The sequence below is a fragment of the Ictalurus furcatus genome, chromosome 8 (genome assembly GCF_023375685.1).
Source record: "Ictalurus furcatus strain D&B chromosome 8, Billie_1.0, whole genome shotgun sequence".
NCBI lineage: Eukaryota > Metazoa > Chordata > Actinopteri > Siluriformes > Ictaluridae > Ictalurus > Ictalurus furcatus.
This window is the reverse complement of record NC_071262.1, coordinates 16883718-16899208: the sequence shown is the minus strand read 5'-3', so window position 1 is coordinate 16899208 and position 15491 is coordinate 16883718. Positions and strand designations below refer to the sequence as shown.

General features: G+C 37.5%; 1 protein-coding gene across 2 annotated transcripts; it reads right to left on the bottom strand.

Annotated features, from left to right (window-relative positions):
- Window positions 1-721: 721 nt before the first annotated feature.
- hapln3 (hyaluronan and proteoglycan link protein 3) lies at window positions 722-12500 on the bottom strand. 2 transcript variants are annotated; one of them, XM_053631118.1, is made up of 5 exons: window positions 9340-12500; window positions 8528-8681; window positions 6394-6765; window positions 4265-4570; window positions 722-2188 (listed from the first exon to the last, which is right to left on the bottom strand). In XM_053631118.1, exons 2-5 carry the CDS (start codon window positions 8646-8648, stop codon window positions 1902-1904), a joined length of 1086 nt encoding a protein of 361 aa, XP_053487093.1. In that variant the 5' UTR covers window positions 8649-8681; window positions 9340-12500; the 3' UTR covers window positions 722-1901. The 2 variants fall into 2 exon arrangements, with proteins under 2 accessions (XP_053487093.1, XP_053487094.1); XM_053631119.1 differs by lacking the exon at window positions 9340-12500 and having other exon boundaries at window positions 8528-9119.
- Between the last annotated feature and the right edge of the window lie 2991 nt (window positions 12501-15491).

Below are 15491 nucleotides of genomic sequence, written 5' to 3'. Positions count from 1 at the left end.
GTGTAGTAGGAATGGTACACACTACACCATCATGCCATGTTATATATAACGAGTAAATGAATAAAATATGATTAACAATCAGCACTATAAAAGGGTTTTAAGGGAAAAAAAAACATTTATTATCTAAAATGATAGTTAATAAGACAATAAAACAACAGCATGTTGTTGTTGTTTTTAAACAAGATAGACTGTAAACATGCATGGACTATGGCATAAACACAATTAGTGAAATTAAACACTATATGTACGTAGGATACTACATATGCAAAGCTTTCAGTCATTTGAGCAAAAATATATCACAGAACTTTGGGGGGGAAAATTAACTTCCATTATAGTTTGCTTTGTTGCATCTATATGTATGTGAAATTTAATGTAAATAGTTTATATATGCACATATAGTACATGGCTGTAGTACATGTGATGGTAGAACACATTGTATGTATTATACAGTGAATGTCCATTGGTTTAGTTGATGTGAGAGAATTTACCAAGGGCAGTTTTTGCAGACCTATTCCCTGAGTGATACTTTAATGCTTAATTCTATATACTGGTGCAGCTAAAAAAAATGGAATATCGTGGAAAAGTTCTTTTTCCCCCATAATTTAATTCAAAAAGTGGAATGTTCATATATTCTAGATTCATTACACATGAAGTGAAATATTTCGAGCCTTTTTTTTTTTTGTTTTAATCTCGATGATTACGGCTTACAGCTCATGGAAATCAAAAATCCAGTATCTCAAAATATTTGAATAAAGAATTTATAATACAGAAATGTCGACCTGAGAAGAGCTCTAATCAGCTAATTAACTCAACACCTGCAAAGGTTTCCTTAGCCTTTAAAAAGAACTGGACCATTGCGCAGTGGTCCAAAGTCCTCTTTTCAGATGAAAGTAAATTTTGCATTTAATTTGGAAATCAAGGTCCCAGAGGCAGGAGGAAGAGTGGAGAGGCACAGAATCCAAGCTGCTTGAAGTCCAGTGTGAAGTTTCCACAGTCAGTGATGATTTGGGGTGCCATGTCATCTGCTGGTGTTGGTCCACTGTGTTTTCTCAAGTCGAGAGTCAATGCAGTGTCTACCAGGAGATTTTAGAGCACTTCATGCTTTCATCTGCTGACAAGCTTTATGAAGATGCTGATTTCCTTTTCCAGCAGGACTTGGCACTTTCCCACAGTGCTAAAACTACTAGTAACTGGTTTGCTGACCATGGTATTACTGTGCTTGATTGGCCAGCCAACTCACCTGACCTGAACCCCATAGAGAAGCAACCAATGAGAGACACCAGTCCCAACAATACAGACAAGCTGAAAGCCGCTATCAAAGAAATCTGGGATTCCTTAACACCTCAGCAGTGCTACAGGCTGATTGCCTCCATGCCACGCTACATTGATGCATTAATTTGTGCAAAAGGAGCTGAGTGCATGAATTACTGAGTACTGAGTGCATAAATTAACATACTTTTCAGAAGGTCGACATTTCTGTATTATAAATTCTTTATTCTAATATTTTGAGATGCTGGATTTTTGATTTCCATGAGCTGTACGCCATAATCATCAAGATTAAAACAAAAAAAAAGGCTTGAAATATTTTTCTTTATGTGTAATGAATCTAGAATACAGGAAAGTTATACTTTTTGAAATAATTATGGAAAAAAAGAACTTTTCCTCAATATTCTAATTTTTTTTGATGAACCTGTATATAAAATCAGAAAATGTAACAGTGGAATCCAAATCAGTCCATTTAATCAAAACTAAACTGCTTGCAGATTCACAGGAACAGCTCGGACACCCTTCATTTGTATTACAGAAATTAGAAGATGAATCATCAAACCATATATCATCTGCCAGAATTCACATTTGTGTTGACTGAATTTTAAATTGATGACCACAGTTGTGTCAGAATCTTACCATCTGACTTTGTGACAGTAAACTCCATATTTTAAATGCTGAGGCAGGAAGCCGAAGCTCCGTACACCAGGATCAGGTGGGCCGCAGTTGGCTCTGGGTTTGGTGATGGGATAACGCACACTGCCATCAGCCAACCACCCAGCATCACACTGATCTAACCCTGCAAACCTCCATGCTGCGTACAGCTGACCCACTTTAGCAATCTGAGCACCATCCTGTGCACACTCCTCCACTGCCTCAGAGAAGTTCAGCTTGAGCTGGTGCTGCAGGAAGTAAACCTCACCTGAAATCAGGAACAGAACAATCATTCAATTCCTTTTTTGTCAGTCATTAAAGCAAAGGTTGCACTGTTAACTTCTAATACAGCCATTCGGAGCAACTTCAAGAACTTCTCAGGTGAGTTGGTAATATTGTAACTTATTATAAGGTCTACCTTTATTATAATATATTACATGATTTTATTACATTATATTCTTTACATAATGGTAATAGTTAGATAAAAGTTAGGTATGTAGTTAGGTAATAGTATTAAGGTCTTGTTAACTTTTCTATAATCTATTAATTAATACAATAACTCACAGTATTAATAAAGATCATTTACATTATGAAGAGTCTGTCTGGAAAAAAGGTAGGTTAACCAAATTATAGGCTAGAATAATCACCCTCAATTCTCAACTTATCATGTTACAAATACAAATGAAATAGATATATAGCTGCATTTTTACCTGTGGTATAAAAACACAAGTTTTTAATGAATATATCGTATATGGTCTATAATGCATATAGTGTTCTTACATCAACTCTGCACACAACTTTAAGGGACAAATACCCTCATATCTTACTATTATAATAACCGTGTGCTGGAATGAATTTATTGAACCTCTAGTGAGATTGTCAGCACATCCACTTTAATAACCCCATGCCAATTAAGTGGCAACTTTTTAGTGGTGCTTTGAATTGTGAATTGTCCCAAGTAAATGATTTTTTATTAATACTAGTCACAATGCTCATTTACAGAAATCTGTTAATAATTGACTATTATCATTATTATGGGTATTCATATATGATTCACAGGTGTGTCTTAATGCCTGTGCTTCATTATTTCCATTATATGCTAAGGATTAGTGCATGTATTATTTCATCATTTTGACAGCATTAGTTAATTATAAATATATACTTATTTGTGTACCTTACATAGTAAAAATGTGCAGCTGTAGTCTATCAAAGACAAGAGAGTCAAGCCATCATTTGTAATAAAGTGAATTCTGTCCTTGACCATGTCCAAAACACACAACTCCTGAGCTTTAAAATGGATTGCTTGTCAAAGCTCTAATGATGTGTTAACATTAGACTAATCAGTTCAGGAAGAGCTACAAACCAGAGACAATTCCTTAGAGACAATCTGAGAATGCTTTTGTCTTTTAAGACTGAGACTCGTGAGAATTTTAGCGATCAAAACCAAGGCCAGTTGTATTTTTGTAATCACTGAAGGCCAGCGTGTATTTGGTATGCATGATCTGCTGGCTTCATCAGAACTGCATTTGACTCTCCAGTGCAGCCCTTATAACACAGTGGAGACATGTCATTTTGTCACAGCTGTAATGAATCAAATGCTCCCTTGGAATTTTGCAACACCCGTTGGTGTTTTTACAGTGTGGAAATCCTCCCAGCATTTTCTTTTCAAGCTTTTATTAGAATCCTTTTCCAAACTCAGTACTTATCTACTGCTCAGATGATTTTTGCAGGTAAAAGAAATATTAAAGTCAAGGTTTATAATTAGTATGTGTATTGGGTGATGAACAGTGTTTCCTTATCAGACAAAGTTCCAAGTAGAAGCTAAGAACACTTAATTATTGACTGAATCCTTAAGGAACCCTTGATGAACCCCATCTTTCTAAGAATGTATATTACATAATTATATACACTTACTGGCCACTTAATTGTAACAGCAGCGCAAATGTATAAAAACATGCAGGTCAAGAGCTTCAGTTAATGTTCATGTCAAGCATAAGAAATGGGAAAAAATGGCCACTATGAATTTGACCGTGGTTGTTGGTACCAGATGGGATAGTTTGAGTATTCCAGAATTGCTGATCTCCTGTCATTTTTGCACACAATAACCTTTGAGGTCAGATTGGTTTGAGGTGATGCTTTACCAATATTCAGCTGTCTACTTTCAGTGAACCTGTGCCCACCGTAGCCTCATATTCCTGTTCTTGGCTGATAGGAGTGGAACACACATGACTGGCTGATTGTATAATTGCATGAACAGGTGTACAGGTGTTCCTAATAAAGTAAATGGTGAGTGTGTAACATAATGCCATTTGTACAGTTGTAAGAGGTAAAGCAAAGTGATCACCTTTGATTGAAGAAGTGAAGCAGAATGTATCAAATCGGTCGATAGATTTGTGGCGTACGCCGTAACTCCTGACGCCCGGTGCCAGGTCTGTACCACCACAGGCATCTCGAGGCACTGATACAGGGTACTGTGCTGTCCCATCAGCCAGCCAGCCAGCATTGCACCAATCAAGCTTTTCTTCCTCCCAGGCTGCAAACAGCTGCTCAAAGGTGGCCAGACAAGCACCCTGCTCCTCACATGCCTCTTTAGCTTCCTGGAAGTTAAACTGGTAGCGACCCATGGGAGAGAAATATGGGAACACTATACCTGTGGGAGGCAACCAAACTGAGCTGAGTTCAGGTCATGTTAAAAACATTACAGTTACACAGGTACATACTAACATTTGTTGATACAAAATGATAGCTCAGAATTTTCCGATATTTTCAAGTCATGGATATATAGTGACATTGTGGAGAGGTGATGTATCTGTAGCAAAATGCAAATCAACTGTCCTAAAACAGTGTCTGTCACAAAACTACAAGCAGGTATTGTCTTTAGAATTTACAATATAAACACTTGAATATGTGACAAAATGGTACTTCAGCAAAGTCCAAATAAAAAACACACAGTGGCCACATCATTACATACACCTACCATGAGCAAACTTTTTTTTCAGTTAAACCTACCATGTAGGTGCAATTGTAGGTATATAATTACTGATTGTAGCCCATCTGTTCCTATGCACAGTCTGTCATCAATGGAAATGGAAAGGGACCACCATTTGTACCATGGACCACCACATTCCTGATACACTCATACCACCACAACACTCACTACCATGTCACTAAAATCAGCCTTGAGTATTGAATATTGATAAATATCCAGATTTATATCCAGTGTGTGATAGTTAGTGGAAAATATCAAATTAAAAGATTAAATAATGGAATTCTTTCAACATGTTGGTCTATTCTCACTTTTTGCTGCTCGATGAAAGTGGTGGAACTGGGTATTAGCCTTCTCTTCATCTCTACCTAAAGGGAGGGATACAGGACAGCTTTAGTCCTTTAATCTGTCTAACTCTCTCATCTTTACATCTGCAATCTCTGCTCAAACACAACTGGTTCCAAAGCTTTCATTCTAATACCGCCATCCTCAATCAATGCCATCATGCTTGTCATCTCCAAGATTGCTAGCTTTCAAGCCAAGCCTCCTCTTAACTTAAGGCAACTGCATCGAAGAGCTGCATTTTGGAATTCTTACTCCAATGTTTGCTGTCTCCATTAATTCTACAGTGGCTTTCTCACTAATATGACATAAGTGGAAAATGGTGAGTGAGAAAAGTAGCTTTTGTTCTGTGCCTTTAAAATATTACTGTTATCACTTAAGTTTGAGATCATTTAAACATGTTCTCCTATTGTGGCTCCCAAGTGGTGCAACAGAAAATCATTTGCCCTGTTATCCGGAGATCTAGAGCTCAGTTCCTAACAATGTCACTGTGGCTTGGAGTCCAACAAGAGCAAAACTGGCCCTGCTCTCTGGGTGGGAAGAATGGCACACTCTCTCCCTGTCAATCACAGCAACAATAGCTAATAGTGGGTGTCTGTGAGCTCGTGTATGCAGAAGTGAGTGGATAGCACTCTCTGAGAGTGTTACACTGCCCTGATGCACTGATACAACAGTTGGCTGGCTTCATGTGTCTTGGAGGAAGCAAGTATTAGCCTTCACCCACCCTAGCTGGTAGCTGTCGCATGATAGAGGAATGCTGACCGGTGTAAGAGAACTGGCCAAGGCCAATTTAGGGAGAAAATATTGTACACCATTGTAACTGCACTACAATGTCGCCCTGTGACATCAGTGCAGCCCAGAACCACCAACATCTCTCTGAAATAAAGAAAATACAGCACCAAAATCACTAAGCAAATCACAAATATTTGTGAAATAAATACATTTAATGTGTTTCAGGGTGAACATTTCCTTTAAGCATAACTACAAATGGTCTAGTCAGTAACTATATACCTACAAAGCGACCTATACGGTTGGTGCACCTTAAAAATGGTCAATAAGTGCAGATGCAATGAAGTATACCCAACGCCTAGAAAAATGGCCACATAGTTTATGTTCCAAATGTGTTTTACAGATGATTACGTCACCCCGAAACTGAAGCTCCACAGTGATGCTCTCGTCCTCCAGGCCGTCTATAATCTCACAGCGGTAGCGCCCAGTGTCGTCGCTCAGCAGCGGGTTGATGACCAGAGACGCATCGCCTGGAGCACTCCGGCGCAGACGCACGCGACCCCGGAAGTCACCGTAACTCCTGTGTCGGGACCCAAAAGCCACTATGACGTGCATCTCTTTGGTTTCACCTGTGTTCGGCTGCCAGAACCACTTCACCCTCGTCTTGCGAGGTGCACTGACCTCCGGCTCGTACCGGTACACACATGGAAGAGTCACGTTGCCTCCTTGTACAGCAGACACCAAAGTTTGAGGAGATTCCACGTGAAGACGCACACCACTGAAGTATACTAAGGAAGGTTGGGGAGTGTTAGTAAGGTCCAAAAAGCTATTATATAAGACAAAAGTGAATATCTGCAAGTAGTAAATACAGTGCATCCAGAAAGTATTCACAGCGGTTCACTTTTTCCACATTTTGTTATATTACAGCCTTATTACAAAATGGATTAAATTCATTATTTTCCTCAAAATTCTACAAACAATACCCCATAATGACAATGTGAAAGAAGATTGTTTGAAATCTTTGCAAATTTATTAAAAACAAAAAAAGCACATTTACATAAGTATTCACAGCCTTTGCTCAATACTTTGTTGAAGCACCTTTGGCACCAATTACAGCCTCAAGTCTTTTTGAGTATGATGCTACAAGTTTGGCACACCTATTTTTGGGCAGTTTCTCCCATTCTTCTTTGCAGGACCTCTCAAGCTCCATTAGGTTGGATGGGGAGCATCGGTGCACAGCCATTTTCAGATCTCTCCAGTAATGTTCAATCGGGTTCAAGTCTGGGCTCTGGCTGGGCCACTCAAGGACATTCACAGAGTTGTCCTGTAGGCACTCCTTCATTATCTTGGCTGTGTGCTTAGGGTCGTTGTCCTGTTGGAAGATGAACCTTTGCCCCAGTCTGAGGTCCAGAGCGCTCTGGAGCAGGTTTCCACCAAGGATGTCTCTGTACATTGCTGCATTCATCTTTCCCTCAATCCTAACTAGTCTCCCAGTTCCTGCCACTGAAAAACATCCCCACAGCATGATGCTGCCACCACCATGCTTCACTGTAGGGATGGTATTGGCCAGGTGATGAGTGGTGCCTGGTTTCCTCCAGACACGACGCTTGCCATTCAGGCCAAAGAGTTCAATCTTTGTCTTGGTCTTGGTCTGAGAGCCCTTCAAGTGCCTTTTGGCAAACTCCAGGCGGGCTGTCATGTGACTTTTACTGAGGAGTGGCTTCCGTCTGGCCACTCAACCATACAGGTCTGATTGGTGGAGTGCTGAAGAGATGGTTGTTCTTCTGGAAGGTTCTCCTCTCTCCACAGAGACACACTGGAGTTTTTGGTCACCTGGCTGACTAAGGCCCTTCTCCGATCGCTCAGTTTGGCCAGGTGGCCAGCCCTAGGAAGAGTCCTGGTGGTTCCAAACCTTCGATTTATGGATGATGGAGGCCACTGTGCTCATTGGGACCTTCAATGCTACATAAACGTTTCTGTACCTTTCCCCAGATCTGTGCCTCGATACAATTCTGTCTCGGAGGTCTACAGACAATTCCTTGGACTTCATGGCTTGGTTTGTGCTCTGACATGCATTGTTAACTGTGGGACCTTATATAGACAGGTGTGTGCCTTTCCAAATCATGTCCAATCAACTGAATTTACCACAGGTGGACTCCAATCAAGTTGTAGAAACATCTCAAGGATGATCTGTGGAAACAGGATGCACCTGACCTCAATTTTGAGTGTCATGGCAAAGACTGTGAATACTTATGTACGTGTGCTTTTTTTTTTTTTTTTTTTTTTTAAATAAATTTGCAAAGATTTCAAACAAACTTCTTTCACGTTGTCATTATGGGGTATTGTTTGTAGAATTTTGAGGAAAATAATGAATTTAATCCATTTTGGAATAAGGCTGTAACATAACAAAATGTGGAAAAAGTGAAGCGCTGTGAATACTCTCCGGATGCACTGTATAATTAATTTAAGTTGGAAGCTGCAAAAAAAACAAAAACTGAAATATTATTAATAGATACAAGTTTCATAATGTAAAATAACAAGCAGACATACTCTCTCCGTTTCCGTTGCCATCAGGTGATAAGTCCTGATAGTAGTAACTGTTGGAGTAACGCAGCGCCTGACTCTCCAGCATAAGGTGCAGCAGCAACAGTAGAGGGCGCTTCATCCTCATATTCACCAGACCGCTGCTTTCCAAAACAACATCCTACACAAGACAACGTGTAATTCTGCTTATTAGTAATATTTTACAGTCTGATTACAGTTTGCTGTATCATACCTTACTATCATACCTTGCACCTGCATTGCACTCATATCCTTACAGATATGATGTTTACATTCTGATATTTTGCACAGATTTATTTCTCAACATTAATTTGCTGCTATTGATGGCTACAATAGCCACTGTTTCCTTTTTTTCCCCCCAGAATGCTATAATGACAATAAAATCTACTTGACCTGAACTTATTCTAACCAAACCTAACTTATACTAAAGCTCTTAAAATCATGGCAAATAAAGTGTTTTTCATTTTGCAATCTGCTATGTGCAAAATGTTCCAAAAATAAAAGGAATTATTCATTACAGTTTGTATTTCAATGGATTTTTACGTTCTTCTGCACTGTGGATGCATACGCAAACAGTAACGTCGCCTTAAATGCAATATCTTTGATTTTATTATTATTATTATTATTATTATTATTATTATTATTATTATTATTATCTTTAGTTTTTATTATTATTATCTGTTTTACTCAAAACTGCATCCAAAAATAAACGCATATCGCAAGCGTACTCATGTCAATTTGCTAAATTGCCAAAACGTGCAACAAAGATGACCTCATTTGTTTATTTAAGAGCTGCTTACCGATTGAAGACGATGCTGTGCTCGGTGCGTTCTCTGCACAGTTTTCTCATGTGTTCACATGTTCACACTCCGCCCGGGTTTAATAGCCTACACTCGCTCCCCCTCTGCGTGTGGCTGGAGAACTGCGATGACGTCACGGAGGCATCCTCGCTGCTGAAGAGCACGAGCTTAACCTGTAACATCAGCACAGGAGCTTCACTAATTTTACAGAAATATTTCCCAAAATGTTTATTTTAAAAAAAAGAAAAAAAAACTTGGGGAGGGTGTTTAGAATACCCATAATGCAGCCTACTAAGCAATTCCAAAAAATTTTAATCACACACAAGTCAGTAGAGCAGAATCCTAAAATGTCTTTTCATCGTTTCATTCATTCTTTCAGCACTGGTTATGGCTTTATTCTGGTTAGGGTCACAGGGAATCTGGAGATTATTCAAAGAACACTGGGGCGAAAGGCAGGAATACACCCTGGATGGAACACCAATTCATTGCAGGACGCCACTCACACACATGTTACATACAAACACACACACACACACACACACACACACACACACACTTTGGGAGGTGGAGAAAACCAGACAACCCAGAGGAAACCCACATAGATAGATGGAGAACATGCACAGGAACAGGGACATGCAGACAGTTCCTCAGGGGCAGGGGCTCAAATGTATAAAAATTTTAAAAAATTCACAAAAAGGGCTACAGTGGGGGAAATAAGTATTGGACAAGTCAACATTTTTTTTAGTAAATATATTTCCAATGAGGCTATTAACATGAAATTTTCACCAGACAGCGGTATTAACTCAAGAAATCCGGAAATATAAAGAATTCACAACATTAAAGTCCATAAATAAAGTTAATAAAGTTGAATGACACAGCAAAACAAAGTATTGAACATGCTAACTGGAATTTATTGAATACTTAGTGGAGAAGCCTTTGTTTGTAATGACAGCTTCAAGATGTTTCCTGTATGAATAAATTAATCGGCCGCAGTATTCAGGTATTTTGTCCCATTCTTCTAAACATATTGTCTATAAATCTTGTTCAATTGGATTCAAGTCAGGTGATTGACTGGGCCATTCTAACGTCCTGATTTTTTTTCTCTGAAATCAATTGAGAGTTTCCTTTGCTGCATGTTTTGGATCATTGTTCTGTTTGAAGGTCCATGCACGTCTCATCTTCATCATTCTGGAGGATGGCAGCAGATTCTTCTCAGGAATCTCTCAGTAAAGGGCTCCATTCATTGTTCCTTCAATTATATGAAGTCTGGCAGTACCATGTGATTAAAAACAGCCCCACACCATGATGCTTCCACCTCCAAACTTCACTGTTGGTATAGTGTTTTTAGGGTGATATGCAGTGCCATTTCTTCTCCAAACATGATGTGTAGTATGACAGCCAAAAAGTTCAATTTTGCTCTCGTCCGACCAGACTACACTCTCCCAGTATTTAATAGGACTATCCAAATGAGTTGTAGCAAACTTTAAACGAGCTTCAAGGTGCCTTTTCTTTAGTAATGGAGTCTTGTGGTGTGAGCATGAGCAGTGGCGTGCACTGCCTATTGTTTTCTCTGTGACGAGGGCACCTGCTGCCTCCAAGTGTTTCTGGAGCACTTTCCTTGGCTCTTGGGCTACTCTTCTGACTATTCTTCTGAATCCCTGGTCAGAAATCTTGCGAGGAGCTTCTGTGCATGGCCGGTTGATGATGGAGTGATGTTGCTTCCACTTGCAGATAATGCCCCCAATGGTGCTTACTGGAAGATTCAGCAAATACGCCTGTATCCGATTCCATCAATGTTTCGCAACAATAAGGATCTGAAGGTCTTGGGAGAGCTCTTTGCTTTTACTCATTATGAGATGTTTCTGGTGTGATACATTGGTAATGAAAAGCCTTTTTATAGACCATCAATTTACTAATGCAACTGATATTAATTTGCACAGATAGGAGGGATAATTACTTAATGATCTCAGCTGGTTCCCTGCCTTACCTTGCCTTGGAGAACTGCTTTTCTTTTTTTCCTGTCGTTCCACTTTATTACACATAACTTCATTTATGGACTTTAATGTTGTGAATTCTTTAAATTTCCGGATTTCTTGAGTTAGTACCAATGTCTGGTGAAAATTTCATGTGAACAGCCTCATTGGAAATATATTTAGTGAAAAAAATGTTGACGCATTCAATACTTATTTCCCCAACTGTATATCACCAAAGAGCTAATTTAACTACTTTATTACTTTAACTACTTTAATGACTTTAATTTAACTACATATTATCACCTTGGTAGACATTGTAAACAGACTGTGTGTGGTCACAATAATGAATATGAGAATGACAGTACTAACATGGCCTAATGTTATTTTATATTTTCATTTATAGAAACAATTACAACAAAATGGCAACTTTTATTGGAGAGATGAATCCAAAGAATCTTTCAAAGAAAATGTAAATATTATTAAATAAATTCAGTAAAAAACTAAAGTTTTCCCATCCACAAATGTAGTGACATGCCCACTGTATGTGACTTACTGTAAAAGTCAGTAAAACTTAAGCATTTAATTTCACAATTAAATTTACATTTGGCAGCAGCACTCTGATTTCCATAAAACTGCATAAAATTCTCAGACTTTCTTGTGATTCATTTGCTGCTGTTTTGTGCACACTCTCGTGTTTATTTGAATTCAAATGCTTTTTACATAATATAATTGTTTATTAATTAATGTTGAGAGGGACACTTTTAAATAATGTAGAAAAAGAGTAGGGGCTCGAGCCCACAGAGCCCCACCTTCTGCACACCCCTGCACAGGAACTCCACACAGACAGTAACCCAAGCTCAGGATTAAACCAGGGACCCAGGAGTCAAGAGGCAGCAATGCAATCAGCCATTTATATTTTGCTTTTCATGTGTAAAAATCCTATTCATTGTGAGAAATCTGCTGCACTACTATAAGGGTAGACATTTAAAGGACTCTTAAAGCTTCTATATTGAACCCTACAACAGAGTGTTTCCTTATCAGAGTTTTTCAATTCAATTAAATTTTATTTGTATAGCGCTTTTAACAATGGACATTGTCTCAAAGCAGCTTTACAGAAACATATAAATACAGGATACAGATTTTAAGTGTGTGAATTTATCCCTACTGATCAAGCCGGTAGCGACAGTGGCAAGAAAAAACTCCCAAAGATGATATGAGGAAGAAACCTTGAGAGGAACCAGACTCAGAAGGGAACCCATCCTCATCTGGGTAACAACGGATAGTGTGAAATGTAAAAGAAAGTTCATTATGGTTTTAACATGAAGTCTGTTTGTTGAACTAGTCCACTGTTCACTAAAGGAGACCCGAGTGCAAAATTGTATGTGCTAATTGCAGTCCCAAGGCCATAGTAGCCCCAAGGCCATAGTATTAACCGTAGTCCAGGCAACCAAAGTGAGAATGTCCATGTGGAATTGAAGTCCAAAACCATTTCCATGGTACTTCAAGCAGTACCATCCTAAGAGAAGATTCTACTATCAAAATTCCCCTTAAAGAAACATGTTTATTCAAAGACTGCATTATTAACCTTGCTTTTAAAAGCCATTGTATTGAGTTGTAATGTTGTGAATTTATAAATAAGCAAAGATATCTGCTAAGCTATGGACTTCTGTATATTTTTGTCATTAAAGAATTATTTAACAAACTTTAGAGTTTATTTTGGTGTAATTTACATACTTTAAATAAAGTAAACACAGCACCATTTATCAAAAGGAAAAACAGAAATCTGATCCGAAGTTACAGGCCTATCCCCCAAACATCCTGAACTCTGACACTGCTCTCAAAAATACAGCTGGTTATGGAAAAAGCTGAAACCAGAATTCCACTTTTCCCGAAAGGCCTGTAAAGCTGTTTCATTTTCCAGAGTCAATATATCATGGCATAGGTATTATCAAAGAGATGGGATTTCCCCCAACCCCCACTCTGTCACATGCACATAGTCTCTGAAGATTTGATAGAATGTCCTTTCATGCCACTCAGTCGCTTGGATTCAGTAACCTTCGCCATCTCTTCTTCCTAAATGTAGACTTCCCTGCTTGATGAAGATATTGTTTATTATCAGTGATAACCATGTCAGCTCACCAGTAGCTGGGGAAAGGAAAGGGCTGTTCAGCGGCCTTTGGTGACAGCAGGATGTTGGGCTGACTCCTTCACTCAGCATTATGACAGAGCAAAACACAGCTCAAGCCCTCCTTTGCTTATGATCTCATGCTTTTCACACTCACACATAAAAGACAGGAGAGACACATTTACCTTGTTGCTTTCACATATACCAAGACCCATTATTGATGTGTTTGAAGATCCCAGACAGTTTATTCCCAAAGCTAAGATGAAAGCTCTTGCCTGGGGCAAGGAATGCCAACTGCCTCTGAATAGCAGGGGACAGAAGAGGAGGATAATTCTGGCTGTTGACACCCAGCGGAGATAGCATTGTGCGCTAATAGTTTAGTCAAAATGAAAAGATCCAGAGTACTCTGGATTTTCCCTAAGCATTTGTCAGTTTTCATTGCAAATCAAAAGGGAGGTCGAGCAGACAGACATAAAATACATTTTAAAAAATGACCATTTAATGGGAAAACTTTTCTTAAAAAGTACTGACATCACCAATATCTTAGAACCTCTTAAATGCTTGTTACTGAATACATCACAAAAATGTTTAAATACAGTTAAATTGGCCATGAAACTTCAGTGCATCTTGCATACTGTTCTTGTACAAGAAAAAGCATATAATTCATGTTGCCAAAAAATGATATGAAGTGGAGGAAGGCAGAAAAGGTAATTTATTCTCACAATAATTACACTTCTCAGAGAGACGTTTCCTGACTTGGATAAACGTCAGTGCTCATAGGTTTAGAAATTGGCCTTTGATGATAAGGTCAGACCTGCTTTCCCTACTGCAATCTTTCATTTACTCTGTAAAACATTTCCTTCTAAGTCTTGTTTGATTGCAGGTGGTAAGATTGCAGAGTCTTGCTGCCTGAATATTTGCTTGTGCTTATTACAGATTTTTCTGTTGTTTGGGAAGATGATGTGGTGTTTATGTAGTGTATGTAGGATTCTCAATGAACAAGTAAGGCTACAGTGAGCATGGACTCAAAAAAAAAAAAAAAAAAAAATGGACAGTTGAAAATGGGGGGGGGGGGTGATGGGGGGGACTAACAAGCAACATTTTTTAATCTTCAACTGGCCATTCTCCTATGAACGCGGTCATCAACAAGGCATTTTAGCATGAAAAACTGCCTCTCTGTGGATGTATTTTGCACCATCCTGTGTAAACTCTACAGACTGTTGTGTGTGAAAATCCCAGATCAACATTTGGTACTCAAACCAACCTGTCTGGCACCAGCAACCATGCGGCCATCAAAGTCATGATGAGGACATTTTTCCCTTTTCTGATGCTTGATTTGAACAATAATTGATGTTCTTGACCTGTATCTACATGATTTTATGCATTGTGTTGCTGCCACAAGAGTGCCACATTGTGTTGCTGCCACAAGTGTTAGCTGATTGGATAACTGCATGAATGTGAAGGTGCACAGCTACTCTTAATAAAGTGGTCAGTAAGTGTATATAAAATTATATATATATATATATATAAATAAATAAAATATTATATATAAAATATGATATATATATATATATATATAAAAAATATATATATAAAAATATATATAAATATATATATATATAAAAAATATATATATAATATATATAAAATATAATATATATATATATAAAATATAATATATATAATATATATATATTATATTTTATATATATATATAAAATATTATATATATATATATATATTTATATATATATATTATATTTTATTTATATATATTATATTTTATATTATATATATAAAATATAAAATATATATATATATATATATATATAATATTTTATTTATATATATTATATTTTATATTATATATATAAAATATAAAATATATATATATATATATATATATATATATATATATATATATATATATATATATATATATATATATATATATAAATAAAATATAATATATAAAATATATATATATTATATTTTATATATATATATATATTATATTTTATTTATATATATATTATATTTTATATCAGCTGTGG

Bases quoted from the DNA above. Each gene is read 5' to 3' on its own strand.
- hapln3 (XM_053631118.1), bottom strand. From the start codon at position 8,648: ATGAGGATGAAGCGCCCTCTACTGTTGCTGCTGCACCTTATGCTGGAG. The intron at 6,766-8,527 runs GTATGTCTGCTT...AACCTTCCTTAG, and splicing joins TGGCAACGGAAACGGAGAGA to TATACTTCAGTGGTGTGCGT. The intron at 4,571-6,393 runs GTGACGTAATCA...TGCCTCCCACAG, and splicing joins TGTGGAGCTTCAGTTTCGGG to GTATAGTGTTCCCATATTTC.